The sequence below is a fragment of the Cucurbita moschata genome, unplaced genomic scaffold (genome assembly GCF_002738365.1).
Source record: "Cucurbita moschata cultivar Rifu unplaced genomic scaffold, Cmos_1.0 Cmo_Scf00032, whole genome shotgun sequence".
NCBI classification, from domain to species: Eukaryota; Viridiplantae; Streptophyta; class Magnoliopsida; order Cucurbitales; family Cucurbitaceae; genus Cucurbita; species Cucurbita moschata.
In genome coordinates this window covers 197,708-216,514 of record NW_019268548.1, presented here as the reverse complement: position 1 = coordinate 216,514, position 18,807 = coordinate 197,708, and the positions used below count along the sequence as shown (strand labels likewise).

Here is an 18,807-nt window from a genome sequence, read left to right as displayed (position 1 = left end):
GATGACGCAATGATGCCCTGCTGGGAGGAACCCTAGATTCTTTATTACGCCAATAAATGTTTTTTTACACTTCCGGTTCCTCTATTTATAAGCCTTTAAGACTCTCTAACTTTTCAATTTTTAAAGGCTTAATTAAGTTGAGTTAAGTTGGTGTGAGACCTGAAACTCAGATGCTGACTGGACCATGAATCTCATACTTTTAGAGGCTACAAGAGTCCTACAAAAATTGGATCCAGATTTGGGTGAGGAACCCAACCGACGCCTGTGTGGGCCCTCTACTTTTACCGTGTTTCTAGTATAATACTTTCCAATTAACCATGGATTTGTACTCTCTTACATCCTTTTGTGTACAAACACAACCCTGCTGAAGGATCCAAGTTTGGGTCCTGAATATCGACGCTGAAGCTGAACGTGGCCTTTATAAAACCCCACGTCACTCCAGGATGGTGACGATTATGATAGAGTTTGGGATCTGGATTCCTCCAAAACCCATTGCTCTTCTTCAATCTCGTATAAACCACTCTCATCTCTAAGCTTCCACTACTTCCCACTCTTCTCAAACTCCACCTCTATCCATTCCAATGGGGGAGGTCTGTAATTGACCCGACTCTGTTTCTCTTCTGTTTTTGCGTTTGCTTTGTGTTCTTAACTCTGTTACTGTCTGGATTTGTTGATTAGGAGGACAATAAACCGGCGGATTCAAAACCAGAGGAACCCCTGAAAGCGGCTCCTGATCAAGACAATAAACAACCCCAGAGCGAGAACCCACCGCCACCGGAGAACAAACAAGCGGAAGAACCAAAAGATGGCATCAAAGAGCAGCCTCTTCCTCAACCCCCTCAGGACATTGTCCTCGCTGTTTTTATGCATTGCGAAGGCTGTGCACGCAAGGTTCGCCGCTGCCTCAAAGGCTTCGAAGGTTACATATTTTTCTTTACCTTTTCTTCACTTACCCAAGTCGGTACAGAAACAGAGGAATAATTGAGCTTTTCTTTTCCTTTCTTTTAGGGGTTGAAAGCGTGGAGACAGATTGCAGAACTCACAAAGTGGTGGTGAAAGGAGAGAAGGCCGATCCGCTCAAGGTTTTAGGGAGGCTACAGAGGAAAAGCCACAGACGGGTCGAATTGATCTCCCCTGTCCCCGAGCTCCCTGCTGCGAACCCCCCACCCGAAGAGAAGCCCAAAACAGAGGACAGCAAACCAGAGGTTTTATTCTACACTTACATTAATTGCGTCTCTTGTGTTCCTCCCTTTTGGATTCCATTTCATTTCATTTGATACTTCTTAATTCGCAGCCTCAGATTGTAACGGTTGTGTTGAAAGTGCACATGCACTGCGAGGCTTGCGCTCAAGAAATCAAAAGACGGATACACAGAATGAAAGGTTCAATTTTAGTTGCTTCTTTCACGTTTTTTTCGTTTCTATGGCTTTGGAAATTCAATATTCAAAGTCGATCTGATTTGGATATTAGATGAGATGGGCATGGATCTTCTGTTGTATATATATCGACAACTTTATAAAAGTTGATTCTTGGACTAATTTTCCACTACTAGTTCCCGAGTGTTTTCATTTTTAATTCTAAAATCTGTGGTTGGAAATCAATGGGTCAGGTGTTGAATCGGTGGACCCAGATCTAAAAAGCTCGCAGGTCACGGTGAAAGGAGCGATCGATCCGGCGGCGCTGGTTGAATATGTTCACCGCCGAACCGGAAAACACGCGGCGATTGTGAAGCAAGAGCCGGAAATTGCGCCGGAGAATAATTCGGACGATGGTGCAAAAGAAGTGAAAGAAGAGAAGAAAGCCAGCGCCGGTGACGGTGTCGGTGAGGGTGCCGAGAGTGAGAAAAAGGTGGAGGAAGAAAGTAAAGTGGAAGAGATACCCGGGGGCGCCGATGCTGGCGATGGGGAGACGGCTGCAGAAGAAGACCCAAAGGTGGTGGAAGTGAAGAAGAATGAACATCATTATTACCCGCAAAGGTACATCATGGAAATGTATCCGTATCCGGCGCCGATTATGGACGGCATAGGGTACCCGGCGGCGCACATGGCGGTGGACGCCTATCCGGCGCGGGTGATTGGGTACGAGTATCCACCTCAGATGTTCAGCGATGAAAACCCAAATGCGGCTTGCTCGGTGATGTAGGGTATAGAATTTTGTTGGATGGAGTGAATGTTATAAAAACATTATCGTATGGTATATATTATTTAGGATGGTTGGTATAAAGTAATTGATGTCATAAATCCTAACCCTCCACCCAATTATAAATTTAAATTTACAGATTATTAATCCAAGGTTTTTAATGGTTTAGATTGTTTCAAAATAAAGAGAAGAAATTAAAATAGGAGAATGGGAAAAGAAAGTAGTGGAAGCCTCTAGAACAAGAGAGATATTCAAGTAAATATAAATTTATTGGATGACGAGCGAACCGCTGGGGTTTGGTTTGGTTGGGTTTGGTTGGGTTTGGTCAAATGAAAAGAAGGAACACGTGGCAGTGGCGTTAAACACGGGGAAGGCGCCTCAGGCCATTAATATGAATTAAGTTATGCTAATTAATGTTTTAGGTTAATAATCTCATTGACTAATGGGCGAGAGAGCGAGGTTTGAGCGTATTAATAATGGAAGGGCGGTGCTAAATTAACAGGCACGCCTCGAAGGAAGAATTAGATGCTGTCTCTATTGCTGCCACGTGTTAGTCCTTTTCAGGTCTTATAAAAATCTTTCCTCTTCCGCTTGCCCAATCACCAGTACAAGTCCCATTCCCGGAGTTCGTTCCTTCTTGTAGCTTTCCTCCTCCTCCTCCATTTCTTCCCGAACAGAGAAAACAGCCCCTGATTTGGTGTACAAAATGAGTAGATTTTGGACGTTGGTCACCCAACTTCATACTCTTTCCGGGTGAGTATAAACGGAACGCCTTCCTAACTTGGATGTTGGTTTTGTATTTTATGGCTAATTAGTTTGTAATTTTCGTTGTTGATGATTCCCGCAGGCCAGTTTTGATGTTGCTGTATCCACTGTAAGTTCATCTCTCTCTCTTTCTCCGTGTGATGCTGTGTTTCTATGTTGTCTCGATTTGATTTGAATCGTTCCCAAAACAACAGTTACGCGTCGGTGGTAGCCATCGAAAGCACATCCAAATTGGACGATGAGCAGTGGTTGGCTTATTGGATCATCTACTCCTTTCTTACTCTCATGGAAATGGTTCTTCAGCCTGTATTAGAGTGGTCAGTGCTAGTTCTAGATGATTTCCCCCCCTTTTTTTTTCTCTTTTCAGTTACAAGATTTACCGAGGTTGAGAGATCGGATGGGGTTTTTGGTCGTTGCTTAAATATATACGTTAGAAAACTGAGGGAGCGTTTGAAATTTGCAGGATACCAGTTTGGTATTCGGTGAAATTAGTATTTGTGGCGTGGCTGGTTCTGCCACAGTTCAAAGGTGCAGCCTTCTTGTATGATAGATTCGTGAGGCAGCAAATAAAGAAATATGGTGGTATGGGAAGCAATTCTGCTGATGCCAAAGCCAAGAATCACTAATTCACATAATCATAGTGAGTTTTCTGCGCCCTTCTCCTTTCATAATTATGATTACACTCGCCATTGTGAGCTAATTTCACTCATCTTTTTGTGAAGAAGTTCTTCGTCATTTTCCACAAGTGCACTAATAAGATGTCTGTTCTGGTGTCCTTATGTGAACTGGAGATTAGGAAGGATGGGGGCAGGAATCTTGATGAAGAAGGCTATTGTAAAGAAGAGTTGGTTCCTTCGTGGTGGACCATCCTTGTGGATTTGACTTCTTTTGTCTCTTGTTTTCGTATGGTTATGTAAAAAAAGAACTTGTATTGGGCATATTTGTCAATGAAGCAACTCTTTTTTTCCCCTGGTTTTATAAAGCTTCCGTTCACACGGCTATACAACAACTCTTTTGAACTATCTTCACACTCTCAATTGAACCAACAACCGGTCAACTCACCGTCGGCAAAAATCTTCCTTACAATTTTAAGAGAAAAAAGATGATACCTGAACGTGACCGATCAACTGATATTTAAGAGTAAAACTAAGAGTGTAAAACCATATATCCCACAACGATTTGTGTCGTTTATCCGACATCTAATAATCATAAGCCAAATGAATGTTTTTTTATTTAGAATCGACTGACTAACAGAACTTATTAGAAGCATATGTTGTGCCAATCACAGGAAAATCGTATGTTTCATAACTTCAATTTCTATTGAGCATGTACACAGAATAGACAAGCATCAGAAGGAATCGATAGATATCAAATGTCGCCGTGCTGGTTGTAGTAGCGTTTGTAGCATTCTCTACAAGCTCTGCCACGGCTCACCTGTCGACATGGGTTGATTGCCTATCAATTCTCTCCTTGCCATGGGTAACCTGATAGGTTAGATCAAAATGAACACCACCACAACAAGAATACCAATCTTGATCAGTTTAGGCTCTCCTCTGACCACTGGGCCGAGTAAAGCTTCGAGGAAAAATAATGACTTCGTTCCACCATGCTGTGCTGATGACGACCTATATATAAGACCATTGATTCCGCTTGCAATTATATCCAACCGGACCGCATCGCATAGGATTTCATGTGAATCTGCGGCCCATCAAGCTCTGTTCATTTGTCACTGTCAACAAGATTCTGTCAGCTCGAGGGAAGCTTTACTGCCTTAATCCCCAGTCCAAGATATAGGCTGCGATATATATGAGTTTCAACGCCGTTGGCCTCAAGACCCCTTTTTCTTCTCGCCTTCAATTAAGGGGACACATCTATAGGGTCTATACGGGCATGCTCATTGGTTTGAACAGCATTCGAACATTCGAGTCTTCTCAAAAGCAGCCAAGCATCAGATTCCAGACAACCCTCCTCCATCTCAAGGACAACTGGCAGAGAAGACGTTCTATTCATCTCAACCAGCATTGTACCCTTTGATGAAACAAGATATAAAAGAACGATTCTTAAATTAACTAAAAATATACTCACAAATACAGAAAAGGCATAATTTTTTCAAGTTAGCGGGAGGGGAGGAAATACTTAATGCCATCAATTTACCTCAAAATTTACCAAGAAAATTTGAAACTGTCTCAAAGCCTCCTTCATGCCACTCACTACTTTGACATCAGAAGAACCAAGAGCATCTGTTACATCCTTGGGAGAATGGCCAATCGCTTGCTGTACAGCCTAATAGTCAGCACAATAAATGGTCAGATACGGTTCTCCTTAACTAGGGTAAGCATGATCTCTATGGTATTTGACTCACCTCGTGATCAATGAGGACCTCAGAAATGAGGCTGCCGTCATCAACATAAGCATGTAGATCGTATGTTGTCCTTTGCCTGAATTGAAATCCTTTTACACCAGTCAAAAAGCACTGCAAGTAACATAAAGAGAATTAAATTCCATTTACATATTTCACTTTCATTCATTATGCTCGACATAATTCAATATGAGCAGGCTGCAAGCACTTAAGTCAAAAGGAACAAAAAGGATTCTTTCCAACAAATCATGCTTAGCATACTCGAGCATCAAATTCTATACATAGATCAGCCAGATATGCAACTCCATGCTTCCAGTTACAATTATATCACATCATCCACGTACGGGATTTCCTTGACCCTCAGCAGTGCTACTCGAGATAAACAGGATTGAGATTGAACGTTCATCTAATACTGTCTATAAGTTGCACATATATTGACCGTATTACTTACAAGTTAGTTATCTAACAATTAATCTGACCAGCGGATTGATGAACTAAATTTTAAGCTTCAACAATGAACTTACAGCTTTTACATACAAGAAAAATGTCCTGCTTTCTTTTGGAACAAGAAGTGTTTAGTCATCTAGTCATCCAATATGAACTTTTCTTCCTACCTTGATTTTTCCACGAACTGATGGAGATTTTTCCTTCCCTGATGCCCACTTAGCCGACAAACTAGCCAAGTAAGTGAAAGGCATTTTCCTATCACCAGATAAAATGAGTGGATGCTCAATATCAACCATATCGGTGTCCTCTACGGAATTGACCATATTGGTGCCTTCTATCGAATTGACCGTATTGGTATCCTCTATTGAATTGGACATAATGGTAGACACAGTTCTAGATCTACTACTGGGAACGGAATGTAAATGAACCTCCTCAACATTTGAAACAAAATTAGTAGATAGCTCAGAATTCGCATTTGTTCTGCTGACTGGGGTAGTAAATGCATCACTAACTGGAGCAGTGACTGCTTCATTTCCCCTATGGAACATGTGAACACCTGATAGTCAAATGAGCACCAGTGTCATATTGATTTCTGGAAATAAGAAGAATGAAAACAGAGAAAATTTGGAAGAATTCACGGTCCAAAACAACAGAAATCTTTCCAGTTTACACAGATTGCATGAAATTCCAGACCAAAAAAATAAATAAAACAAAACTTGCATCCAAGATAAACTTGGCCAGTACTCATAGCTAATCCAGGGACAAATATCAAATGCCTAGTGTAATTGACCCTGAGATCTGCGTCGGATTCTAGTAGGATTTTTGTTCTTCCTACTTTGAATTCTATAATGCTTTTTATTTCAGAATGAATTGGGTATTGATGAATTAAGAGTGGACATCCATTTTTCTTCCTCTTCCATCTCTTCCTGTTCTTGTTCCATCCTGTTTTGCTCCACTATGGTCTGTATCAATAGTTGAAACAGACTAGAAAAGAAATGCAACATATTAAGAGATTGAAACTAGATAACATTGTCCAGTTCAAGATATAAAGTAGTAGTGGCTTAGGTCACTAAAGTCCAGGAATCCGACATATAGAACATCATACCAGGATTGCTATCTTATTCAACGTCCAGTTAACAATGTAAAAAAATCTTTCTTTTGTCCCGGGAAGAAAGGAAGGAGAATATTTAACCGATTAGTACCTTGGTCTGAACGAGAAGGTTCAGTATCCACTATTCTGCTAGAGTGCACGGGCTCTGGAACAGTGTCCGATGGCCATGCGGCATGTGTGGCTCTAGTTGCCAAGGGAGGAACCATGCCTGTCCTCGTTCTGAACAAGTATAAAAATCACAAATTACGATAACAGAATACAGTGCATGGAATTATTCTGCCATAATAAGCTATGCTCAAGAGAAAGACCAAGAGAAACAAATTCGACCCTACAAGTACATGGTGCATATTTGAAGTCTGTAAGCAATCAATGTCAAAAGATAAAAGAACGAGTTTTAGACAGTGGAAAAGGAAATCATCCATGAAAACTTTGTACTCTTTGGCCTCAACGTTACCTCCTTCCTCTAGGTGGCTTGTTCACTTCATCAACCAGCCGCTGCCGAGCTGACTCCAGTTCTTCAACCAGACCTCCTAGAACCTCAAAAGCTTCAGGAACTAGCATTAGAACCCCACGCCGTACACTTACATTGCAGATCACTACCTGTATAAAAGCTATAAATAATTGATCCCTACATCAACTAATCAAGTATTCTAGAAGCACCTAAACCTAGTTGGGGAAAGAAAAGAGCAATTGATCGAGGATTGAGAAAGTTAAGAAACCTTCAACCCAGCAGGTGCTAAAACTTCAAGACCCTTAATAGGCCTGTATTCCATGCCAAAAACTCGCTGAACACCATCCGTCATAGACAGCTTAAGGCACCTCTTAATACTCGCAGGGGCAGTCTGATATCTACCCTTTAGAGGACAACTGATGTTAACTATCTCATCGACCTGACATGGAAAACAACTCAGCAAGGACTCTACAATTGCGCCTACCTCAAGCCGTAGGTCATTCTTATAATATCTGAAATTTTGCTTAGCTGCCAATGAGCTTAAATACAACAAATAAAAGGGAAAATTTTTAATATAAGGGAATGAACTCAAAGAACCGGCAAAAATAACCTGCAGTACGTATGGACCAGGGAGATCAACGAGATGCATAGAATCAACATTTTCGGGCAGGACACCAGCACCCGCGTAATTCATATCAGAAACCAAAAACTGCTCAAAACACAGCTTTCCTTTCTCTGCTGGGTTGAGGCTCAAAAAACCCGGTACAGACCCATGATGGGCACGGATACAGGCATCCAGCCACTCTCTCTTCAAGCTTAAACCAAGTCCCCGAAGGAACTCACTCACAGGACACGACGGCTCGCGGGAAGCGACATGAGGATTCGGCTCAGGCGAGTGACGGAGAGAATGATCAGAGTCCGGAGAGGGAGGCGAGAGATGTTCGGAGACATCGATAAAATCTTGTTCGTCGTCGTCGTCGGAAAGTTGGACGGGCTCAGAAACGTTGGGATTAAAATGAGAGTTAAGATTGTCGATAATGGGAGGCTGAAGAGAGGTGGTGGAGGAATCTGGGCACTGAGGATCATGTTCGAAGTCTTCGTTTTCGTGGTCTTCATCGGAAGAACAGCTCAGTCGAAGGCGCCTCCTGGGCATCGTGGCTTCACTCGGGAATTAGGGCCTTCGAATTTGTTCTTCCCTCCACTTTGTGTCTGTGCAGCGGGAGAGCATAGGAGAAATGTCTTCTATTATTATTTAAAAAAATTATAGTTATATTGTCTTTAGGAAAATTGCAATTTTTTACAATCATCATTAAATTAGGTTGAATTCATTGTCCAATTATCATTAAATTACATTCATTTGAATGGTCTGTCCTTCCACAAATACCAAATTGGCTCTAATTGAATATTTGATGATTTGTTCTGAGTCCTGAATTATTTTATTAAAATACATTGGGCAAATGTACTCGTAGTTCTGCTCAACTTTACCTCAACCGAACCCGACTGCTAAATGTTGTTTTCGCGAACAAAGCAAAGGTTTTTGCTTTAAACTAACTAAGATCAACTCAGAATCCAAGACTTTACTTTGAAGAATTTAGGAGTATGGTCTCGTCAACATCACCTATAGCCAATATCCATATCTTCTTAGACTCTTTAGTTAGCAACCAAAATTCTCTCACATCACCAGACATCAAGTGTGGAATAATCTTTAACGTGAGATTAAGATACAGATATTTTCTTTGCATTACATCGAATGATATCATTTGGGACAGACAGACTTTGTGTATACTAAGTAAAGAGTACAAGAGTAGTGGTCAAGATCTCACAGAAGGGTAATCCTTCCACCTAGAGATACCAAGATCAAATGCAGATTGCAACACACTAACCCGCTCCATCAACAGTTTATCTTCTAGCTCCTCAACCACAGGGTATTCTGCTTCCATTATTTCCTCCAGATCTTCAAGATGCTTAATTTTGCGTTGCGTCTTCTTCATCTGTCCACCATTTTTTACACCAAGTAAACGTTTATCACTTCGCATACAATCGACCATGTTTAACTGGAACTTTCATATTAGGAGTGTGTAGTTCATAGAGAATGGTTACCTGTGTTTCTATCATTATCGCCAACAAATATTCAATTTCTCTCTCTTCTTGATCAGCAAGTAATTTTGCATGTGCGGCAGCAGCGCCAAGTGCTGTTGCTGTTGCAGCTCTAATTCGCAAGATTAAAGGAATGTCATCTTTGTCCTCGACCATCATATCACCTGAAGGGGAAGTACAGATAGCTAAGCTAAGGTTAAAGGCAAGACACAGAGTAATGAACCGAAATGCTGAACCATAAAACAAGAAAGGGAGCTAGCATTGACACCTAAACCACCCACACCAAAAACGCAAACAATCCTAAGTTCAGCAGACATGTAGTTTTTCTATTTGAAAACATGGTCCGACAAAATGGAAAACTATATATAATCACTCAGCACTTCGAAGTTCACAATAAGTACCTGGTTGAGGCCTCTCCTCCTTCGGCACTGAATCATCGTTATCGAGAATTCTATGGAAGAAGTTTACAGATAAATTTATCTCAGATGTCAAAAAAGTATTGGCCAAAGAATGAAAAGTGCAAACAAAAATACAAACCTCTCAACCTCATGATTTGATTCGGTGGAAGCCGCAGAACACAATCCATTAGGTACAAAAAAATCTTGATCATCAAAGACTTCTTTCGGATATAAGTTTTCGTCACAAAGTGCAGCAACAGAAGCAGTAGCAGCAGCCGCCATAATATGTGGCCCAACCATGCTTGATATCAAAGCTACCTAATAGCATAGGACATGTGTTTATACATCAGCTACTAGAGAGCAAAGTCGAGCCATAATACATTTTATGGGCCACCATTCAGCAATGAAAAGATGACCCTCAACAAATTCACTTCGCTTCTATACAAAGAATGCAGTTATGTTAAAATGTATTTGTTTGAAAGGATAGTTAACAAGACATGGTACATAAATCCTACCTGTTTCATCAGAGAACTGCTCGTATCTGGAACAGAAGCAGTGCACTGTCGCTTGGGAGGACCTTGATTCTCTTCATCTTTGTCCTCATTTATGTCCTGGTCTTCACTTCCGGCAACCTCCTGATTGTTAGATGGAGAGAGTCTAATTTCTTTTTCACTGGTGACGTTGTTATTGGGACCTCTAGCCTCGTTCCTTTGAGCTTCAGAACGTAACAAGAAGTCCCCAAAAGGCAACTCCACGAGCTTCAATATACAATCCAATTTAGTCTTGGTTTTAACATTTTGAGCAACGAGTTCCCAGTCATCTCCATGCTTCAAAAAGGATTCCAAAAGAAGCAGAGTTTCAGCCTCAGTCCACACAGCTCCGGTATTAACGCTATCTTCAATGAACTCCTTGGTCTTCAACTCAAAATCTTCCAAAAGCCTCTGCTCCCCGTAATTTTTATCATTGAAACAATTTTCGCAAATTAAATAACCATCCTACGTGTAATATAAGAAGACGAGAGTTAGACACTCATGAAAACCCATTAGTGGAAAAATGGAAAGGAGATTTACAAATAGATAGTATGGGAATATTCATGTACGTGATAGCATGACAGTACCTTGGCGCATTGATGGTATCGAGATCCACACGACTGACCACAATTCCCACACACTAAAATCTTCAGCTTCAACAAGTCAGTGAAAACATCTGAATAAGAAGTCAGAGGGGGCGATTTAAACCCGCTCCCATTAACGATAGAACTGTCTTCCACAACAGGTGGTGCTGAAATTGGCTTGACCGAATTGGGCATTGCTCCCACACGAATCCCATTGGGAACCCCCTCTTCAATCTTAATTGTAGGGCTGTCTCCATCTACCACCTCCTCGGAATCGTTACCATCCGAAGTTGCGGCAAAGTTGATCAACCCCCATGTCTCCAAGAAAATAAACACCTTATGAAGCAAATTAACATCCCCCACGAGTGACTTACGAATGTCGGTGAATGTAAGCCTGCTTGAAGGCTCTTCCCTGTACTTATTGATAATAAAATCTCTATACTCTTTGTATATGCGCGGTGTTCTTGATATTGAGCTTCCATCAAAGAACTCCTTCAAAGCAGACTTCTCAGTTTCGTGAATTTCATCCCACGAAAACCAACCTGAAGAATTAATTAAACATTCAGGGCCACTTTAAAAGACTCTCCTGTCTTCTTCGTTCTTTATTCAATTCCCTAAGCTACCTAGTAAGTACCCAAGAGAGACTAAATGGGAGAGGAAGTGGCCAGTTTCTAGGGTTAGGGCATTGGGCGGAAAATGCATAGAGTGAGAAAAAGAGAGGGAGAGAGACTTACTGGAGTGACTTGGAATGGTGTACAGATCGAGCTCTGGTTCGTCTGGAACTCGTCTATCACTCGGTTCCCGCTGTGAGGTGTCCATCGCGAACCGCGCGGTGAGCTTAGTCGAGTCCGACGTAGCTTTTAGTATGTCTGCGATGTAAGAAGCGCAGAAGTTGGAAAGAAAAAAGAAAAAAAAAACAAAAAAACGCGGAATCTTACTCGCTGTTGACGTAATTATATCACGGTCCAGTAACGTACTGGGGCAGTATCACTGAGTGTGGGCTCTGCATAAGCCCACAATTGTTTTGCTCCTTGTAACTATTGGGCCGTCTCCTTGTCATTCTTTCTCAACCCAAACAACCTTGTGTTTTAAGGTTCAACTATGATCAAACTAATTTGTTTTAGATACATATAGTTGTAAAAAAACACAGTAGATATTTTTTTTGGGGTTGTAAATGTTTGAAATTTTAGATGTATAACTATCTTTCATATAAAAAATTATGAATCAAAATTTTAATTTGGCGATAATTGAAGTATAGTAATTCTAAATAAAAGAATATAATAATTCTAAATAAAAGAATATAATAATTCTAAATAAAAGAATATAATTTGGTCCACCAATAGGATGTTGCGCAGAAATGTGAGAATAAATAAAAAAGTGCAATAATGTATTGGCAACAGCGAGAAGCACACGTGGGCAGCGCAGATATATAAAAAAAAGAAAAAGAAAAAGAAAAAGGAAAATTGGAGGGGGTGGGTTGCCGGGAGGGAAGCAGGAGGGGATAAAAAGCAAAAAGCAGGCGCCAGCCCGCTAACATTTTTGTTTTTGGGTTCTAAATTTTTGAAACCCCGCTTCTTCTCCCCGCTTCTTCTCCCCGCCCTACTCAGATTTCATTTGCCTTTGCCACTCCTACAACTAACCCAATTTCTCCGATCCCATCTCTCTTTCTCTTTTCTACGCGTTCTCACTCCCCCCTTCCTTCCCCTGCTACTACTACTCATTCCCTTCTTTCTTCCTGCTACTCTTTCTAGGGTTTCTACCCATTTTTCAATCCCTTCGACTCCCCCCCCTCTACTCTTCTCTCCCATCAATTCCTGCTTTTTTCTTCTCTCTAACTTCCATGGCGTCTGAGAACACAGAAGACAAGAAAGCAGAGGACGAAGCTCCTGTCGAGGACAAAAAGCAAGACAGCAAGGACGGAGATGCTTCCGCAGGCCTAAACCCGGAAAAAGAAGAGTCTGCCGTAGCTGAGCAAGAAGAAGCTATAAGCGCTGAGCGTGGTCCTGAAGAGGTAAATGGCGATGCTGAAGTAGAAAAGAGTAAGGAGGATGAGGAGCACAAAGGTAAGCCGGAAATCCAAGAAGTAGGTGATGAACAGGGCACTGCTGCAAATGACGAACCCGAAGATGAAAATGTTGACTATAAAGGGGAAGACAGCGCCGAGGAGGAAGATGAAGGAGACAACGAGGTTGAAACTGAAGGTGAAGGTGAAAGCGAAGAAAGAAAAAAAACGAAGAAGGGATCAAAGGCAGATGCTAAAAAGGGTAGAAGGGTGTCTGCGAAATCAAGGAAAAATTCTGCTGAGAAGAAAGGAAAAGACGACTCTAGTTTGAAGGAGCCGGTCACGCCAATCATTGAGAGGCCAGCCAGGGAAAGAAAGACAGTTGAGCGGTTCTCCGTGCCATCACCAGGCAGGTTGGGGAGGTCTTCCGCAAGCAAAACGCTCTCAATTGAGAAGGTTTGTTAGTGTTTCATTGTATGTTTTCTTACTTCTTGATTTTTTCTTTTGATAATTGCGCTTCTTGTGTTTCAGGGCCGTGGCACTACTCTCAAGGATATTCCAAATGGTATGTCTTGATTGCTATATAAAACTTTCCGCCGAATTCAATACATGCTCTTTGTTATTTAGTAATTGTAGTGGGCCTTGTTTCCTGCTACGCTTATATTTATCATTCTGTCAACTATCGCGTCTTCATCCAGTCCAGGTTGTGGCTGATGTTTTTGCAAAATTGTTCTTATTACTATTTTTGTGTTCTGTTGATCTGCCCAAACGGTCGAGTGCAGACTGATATTGCTATTATATTTAACATTATCTCTTACTTTTAATTTTGGGATGATGCATTTCTTCCTCGTCTCATCCTTGGATCGTTCTGTCTGTTGAGTTGAATTTTGCTGTTTTATATCAGCTCTCCGATCCAGCTTCTTATAATGGTCTTCATAACATTTTTGCCCCTTTTCTCCTGTGTTTTATCTCACATTGCTTGAATTTTGATTTTCAACTGCAGACGGGAAAATTTGAAACTGCTATGATAAGCCACCGTAGCTTGGTCAAATAGTCAAATTCAATTATTTTGAAGACCATTAGTTAATATTATAGAAGTTTCATGCATTAGAAGATACAGTGTAGTTGGCTGTTTTGTGAACGCAAAATTGGTCAGGTTGTATGTAGATGAATAAAAAGCCTGGTTACTTTATGGATCTAAGGAGAAAACTATTCACCACTGCCATGAATTTCTCATATCCCTCGAAAGTCAAAATTGATTTTATGACTTCGTGTGTATTATAAATGGACATTAGATTAACTTGGAGGAAGAGTTTAAGATGCCTATTAAAATGAAATGTGTTGAATGTGAGTGTTTGTGTGCTTTTATTTGGTTCAAAGCATTGGAGATCTTGCATGCTTAAAATGATGTTGTGGTTCATCAATCATTTGTTTCCGTGACTAAGAAGTCTGATTGTGCCTGAGTCTTATCTTGTGAGAATCAATATGAAGGACTTCAAAACTAATGCTGTTTTGAATTGTTCCTTTAAACCTACTTTGAATTTTTAAATATGCCTTCTTTTTAGCTAACGGTGAAAACTATTTTAGTGGCTTTCAAACTATCAAAGAGAAAAGCTGACGACAATCTGCAACTACTTCATACAATTCTGTTCGGAAAAAAAGCTAAGGTGATAATAGTATTCTTTATTTTGGTGAAGCTATTTTGTAGGTCTCAATATTTTCATTAACTGACAATAGTTATTCATACTATCTTTATTTTGTTGGATGTTTTGTACTAATCTCTTTGTGCATATTGGAATGCCTATTTTATGCAGGCTCAAACCTTGAAGAGGAATATAAGCCAGTTTTCGGGTTATGTTTGGGTTGAAAATGAGGTAATTTATCATCTAGCTTTTACTACTTTTAGTATTTGAAAGAGCATTGAATGATTATATAATGTGTTTCAACTGTGAGTTGTAACATGGCGTCAATTGAATAGTCTTGATTTTCAATTTTGTAGCTGTATAGGTAATTACTTTTTGGTTCATGTGTTCTTGGCAGGAAAAACAAAGATCAAAGGTAAAGGAGAAGCTCGAAAAGTGCTTCAAAGAAAAATTGGTGGATTTTTGTGATGTGCTAAATATCCCAATAAACAAGACCACTGTAAAAAAGGCAAGAATTTATGAGCCAATAGTTAAAGCATGTATTGGATTTATTTGTTCTGTCTCAAACTAACTTCTTTGGTCCTGTCTTCAGGAGGAACTTTCAGCAAAGTTATTAGAATTTTTGGAGTCACCACATGCTACAACTGATGTTTTGCTTGCTGACAAGGATCAGGTTTTACTCGATCATTGTTGTATTGTGTATCATTAATTGTTAGCTTGTTAAAAGTTTGTTGTCTGTCTACATTTTCAGAAAGGCAAAAAGAGACGGAGGGCCAGTTCAGGCAAGACAGTTGGTTCTGGGGAATCTGCAGAAGTGCCCGCTAAGGTGTTCACTCTTTTGTTTATAGGGTCTTATTTGGACACTCTTTCATGGCATTGAATTTTTTTTTTCATTTCTACTTTGAGTTTGATGCCTTGAAATCTCCAAATAGTTCAGTTGCAACTTAGAATATTGAATCCCCAGCATGTGTTTGGGTTTTAGAATACAAATATCCACAAGTTGATAGTAGATTATAGTTTGTTCTAATTCAAATGCGTGACTTTGTTTGGTAAAGAATACAATATAAAAACGTGATATATTTGAAATGAAGAAGCTCCTACCCAGAAAGAAACTATCACAACAAGACTTTTCAATTCCTATTAATCATGAAAAGGCTGTAATTACAAGAGAAATCTTTGTGGTTTGAAGTCCAAGGTCTACTAGTTTGTGTCTAACCTTTTCCTTGCTGTTAATTGAAAATCTTTTTGTTACTTTCCCTCTAGAAACAAAAATCTCAGCCTACAAAGAAGAGAAAACATACGCCTGAAATGGAGGAAGAAGAGGATGATAAAGTTGAAACCTCAAACGAGAAGGATGGTCCTCATGATGGGGATGGTGATGTGACTGTATCGAAAGAAGAAATTGATGAAAAAGACAAGTCAGATGAGGATGATAAGACACCAGAGAAAATGGCTAGTCCAAAGAAGTCATCTAAGAAGGCTGGAAGAGATGGTTCTGGGTCTAAATCTGTTGAAAAAGCTTCTTCTACAAAGAAATCTGCTAAAGCTGCTACAAAATCAACAAAAAAATCACCTAATTTGACTTCAAACAAAGTTGATGCTGGCAAATCTGCTGTCTCTCCATCAAAGCCGAAGGCCACATCAAAAAAGCAGAAAGTTGAGGAAAAGAAGCCTGTAAAGGAAAAATCTTCGGGCAAGAAACAAACAAGCAAGGCCCCTGCAAAGATTTTGGTTGAAGAACGCGGTAAAATACTTTGCCACTAATCATTTCTCCTTTGTCTGTTGTGCTCATTCAATTCGTAATCTCTCTTCTCTTGGGGGGGCTCACATCAAAATATTTTAGTTTCGATCAAGATAAATGCCTATACAGTAATTATTTCATATTTAAAGTTTGTGGTTGGGGGATCAGGGTTAGCTCATTTTGTGCATTTGAGCTTTATTATTCACTTGCGGAAGGCTTAAGCCCTATTAGTTATAATGCTTTAATTACAAGATCTTTGCGACTCATTTGCTCAACCGAAGGTTGTAGTTTCCCTCTTGTCAAAAGGATATAAATCTTTTTCCAGTTACGTAGCAGTAGTGCACCACTCGGCCATGTTTTGTAGAGATAGATACAGTCAAGAGAGGCTGTTCTGTCAGGACCATTTACCTTTATTCTTCTTCACAACTGCCTGGACTCTTTTTTATCGCAGCAAGATTTTTTTTTTTTTTTAAATGAAAGGAACTGGCTTATGGTTAACTTTCTATGATACTAGGCAAGGGAAAAAATAGCAAGAAAGTTAAGAAAGAACCCAGCAGAGAGGAGATGCATGAAGTTGTAGTTAATATTCTGAAGCAAGTTGATTTCAATACCGTAAGTACAAGAATTTGGTCAGATGGGATTCGTTATGAGTTGTTATAAGTTAATTGTTTATTCATAATTACTTTCCTTCTGTCACGTGCAGGCAACTTTGTCTGACATTCTCAGGCAACTTGGTATGTATCTCCTTGTAATAATCACACACACACGTACACAGGACTGCTGGAATACTCGTGAAAGATATTGCTTGTTGATTTTGCTGACTTGGCCACTGTTTGTAATAGGTACCCACTTTGGTGTGGATTTAATGCATAGAAAAGCAGAGGTGAAGGATATTATCACAGATGTGATAAATAACATGAGTGATGAAGAAGAGGAAGCTGATGATGATGGTGGTGAGGATACGGATAAAGAGGAGGACAAAGATGAGGATGCTTAACTTGTTTAATAAATCCATACTTTTCCGTAGCCTTGACCGAAGATCATAGAACGCAATCCTGAATGATCATCTCTTCATGATCTCAATCAGCGGTTTGATTGTTGAAGTACATGTCTAGATATCTCTGGCTCGGTCTGTATAATGTATCTTATAGATTTAAGATTTTTAGTAACTTGTTAGCCTAGACCCATTTTTTCCCTTCCCCCGCAAACTAATTGTATTTTAGTCCTCTCCCTAGACAAGTAGCTAGTTGATTACATCTTATCGATGGAATGAGGTTTAAAATATTAGAATGCAGAGATGATTATGGCGAATTCCTCCATCTTGGTTGCGCTCTATCATCGTACAATTGGCTTTAATGTCTATATTTTTTTTTTATAATAATCAGGGTTGAAGGAGATGGAATGTATCTTGTGCTCTTAAATCCAATGTCAGAAGTCAGAAAAGGTCATTTGGTGTAGCTGGCATGCAAATTCTTACATGCTCAAAATTTTATTGGAACTTCTGTGACAATTTATTTTGGCTAGTTACTGGCGGTGCTCAATGTACTAACTTCTTTTGCAGATTAAAAAAAAAGAATTTTATTTATTTATTTTAGTACTTGTTGAAGTGTTTAATTATATTGACTGTGTGGCATGTAGAAGCTGAAGCAGACTGCTTGTCCATTACTAATCCCTTGCTAGGCGTCTCACCATGTCACAGAAGCAGACAGCTCCGTTGATTGGAAAGTGGGAGCATTGGAGATATTACCAAGCCTGAACCCGACGGCGACACACAGTCTTGGCAAGCTGGTTTTTGACATCCCTGGCGCTACTAACATACTTCGAGACGCTCCCTCTTGTTTCACAGGTTTCCTGACAATTCCTTCCTTTTGTTAAGGTTAAATGGTGCTATACTATTGTCCATTTAAGGCATATCTCCTTTGTGATTTTGTTTTTGGTTTCAATCAAAATATACCTCGTTATTCATTTTCTGGCTTCCTATCATGATCACGTTTGTTTACTGCTCTTGAAATCCCACGAGGATAGTCGTTAATCTTGCAATAATGTCTCTCTCAGGTGACTAAGTTTAAATGTGGTCTGTTCGTGGTTGGGCTGTGCGTGAGCCACAGTGCTGTTGATGGGATCGGGGCTATGGAGTTAGTGAATTCGTAGGGTGAAACGCAAGGCCCCTTTGATTGCCCCCCTGTTTCTAGATAGAACCATTCTCAAAGCTCGAGATCCTCCCCTCATCGAGTTTCGGTACCATGAATTTGCTGAGATAGAAGATATGTCGTCAAACATTTGCAAGCTTTCATGGAGAGGAGATGATGCTTCAGGCCCACCTGTTTGGAGCCAGAGAAGCTGAATAAACTCAAAATGGAAGGGTTGGAAGATGGGGTATTGAAGGGCTGCACCCAAGTAAACTCACTGTGTAGCGCCGATGAGCTTCTGGAAAAGCCACAGTCGTATCAGGAGTGGGGATGGTTAAGAAAGCGGTGAAGATGATCACAGACGGTACATGATAAAGAAAAAAAAAAGGGGGGGGGGGGGGGGGGGGGGCG

At 40.3% G+C, this 18,807-nt stretch overlaps 5 protein-coding genes across 10 annotated transcripts; 3 read left to right on the top strand and 2 right to left on the bottom strand.

Annotated features, from left to right (window-relative positions):
• Positions 1 to 431: 431 nt before the first annotated feature.
• On the top strand, positions 432 to 2,236 carry LOC111430071 (heavy metal-associated isoprenylated plant protein 7). The gene is made up of 5 exons (XM_023066210.1): positions 432 to 590; positions 679 to 919; positions 1,009 to 1,205; positions 1,295 to 1,382; positions 1,610 to 2,236. The coding sequence occupies exons 1-5, from the start codon at positions 582 to 584 to the stop codon at positions 2,140 to 2,142; spliced, it is 1,068 nt and encodes a 355-aa protein (XP_022921978.1). The 5' UTR covers positions 432 to 581; the 3' UTR covers positions 2,143 to 2,236.
• Positions 2,237 to 2,625: 389 nt separating this feature from the next.
• LOC111430077 (HVA22-like protein e) lies at positions 2,626 to 3,905 on the top strand. 5 transcript variants are annotated; one of them, XM_023066221.1, is made up of 5 exons: positions 2,626 to 2,892; positions 2,987 to 3,013; positions 3,099 to 3,221; positions 3,368 to 3,544; positions 3,630 to 3,905. In XM_023066221.1, exons 1-4 carry the CDS (start codon positions 2,846 to 2,848, stop codon positions 3,528 to 3,530), a joined length of 360 nt encoding a protein of 119 aa, XP_022921989.1. In that variant the 5' UTR covers positions 2,626 to 2,845; the 3' UTR covers positions 3,531 to 3,544; positions 3,630 to 3,905. The 5 variants fall into 5 exon arrangements, with proteins under 5 accessions (XP_022921989.1, XP_022921990.1, XP_022921988.1 ...); XM_023066222.1 differs by having other exon boundaries at positions 3,627 to 3,905; XM_023066220.1 differs by having other exon boundaries at positions 3,368 to 3,546; positions 3,647 to 3,905.
• A 202-nt stretch (positions 3,906 to 4,107) lies between these two features.
• On the bottom strand, positions 4,108 to 8,500 carry LOC111430076 (recQ-mediated genome instability protein 1). Its single transcript, XM_023066218.1, has 8 exons — positions 7,883 to 8,500; positions 7,541 to 7,711; positions 7,276 to 7,421; positions 6,913 to 7,040; positions 5,878 to 6,266; positions 5,267 to 5,377; positions 5,059 to 5,187; positions 4,108 to 4,932 (listed from the first exon to the last, which is right to left on the bottom strand). Exons 1-8 carry the CDS (start codon positions 8,423 to 8,425, stop codon positions 4,762 to 4,764), a joined length of 1,788 nt encoding a protein of 595 aa, XP_022921986.1. The 5' UTR covers positions 8,426 to 8,500; the 3' UTR covers positions 4,108 to 4,761.
• A 449-nt stretch (positions 8,501 to 8,949) lies between these two features.
• LOC111430023 (SWI/SNF complex subunit SWI3A) lies at positions 8,950 to 11,798 on the bottom strand. 2 transcript variants are annotated; one of them, XM_023066128.1, is made up of 7 exons: positions 11,616 to 11,798; positions 10,885 to 11,423; positions 10,283 to 10,762; positions 9,907 to 10,085; positions 9,771 to 9,820; positions 9,373 to 9,554; positions 8,950 to 9,263 (listed from the first exon to the last, which is right to left on the bottom strand). In XM_023066128.1, the coding sequence occupies exons 1-7, from the start codon at positions 11,698 to 11,700 to the stop codon at positions 9,084 to 9,086; spliced, it is 1,695 nt and encodes a 564-aa protein (XP_022921896.1). In that variant the 5' UTR covers positions 11,701 to 11,798; the 3' UTR covers positions 8,950 to 9,083. The 2 variants fall into 2 exon arrangements, with proteins under 2 accessions (XP_022921896.1, XP_022921897.1); XM_023066129.1 differs by having other exon boundaries at positions 9,373 to 9,533; positions 11,616 to 11,796.
• Positions 11,799 to 12,394: 596 nt separating this feature from the next.
• Positions 12,395 to 17,724, top strand: LOC111429697 (DNA ligase 1). Its single transcript, XM_023065639.1, has 11 exons — positions 12,395 to 13,339; positions 13,415 to 13,448; positions 14,471 to 14,550; positions 14,698 to 14,757; positions 14,924 to 15,034; positions 15,119 to 15,199; positions 15,278 to 15,352; positions 15,790 to 16,270; positions 16,782 to 16,879; positions 16,971 to 17,001; positions 17,110 to 17,724. Exons 1-11 carry the CDS (start codon positions 12,722 to 12,724, stop codon positions 17,262 to 17,264), a joined length of 1,824 nt encoding a protein of 607 aa, XP_022921407.1. The 5' UTR covers positions 12,395 to 12,721; the 3' UTR covers positions 17,265 to 17,724.
• The last annotated feature ends 1,083 nt before the right edge of the window (positions 17,725 to 18,807 follow it).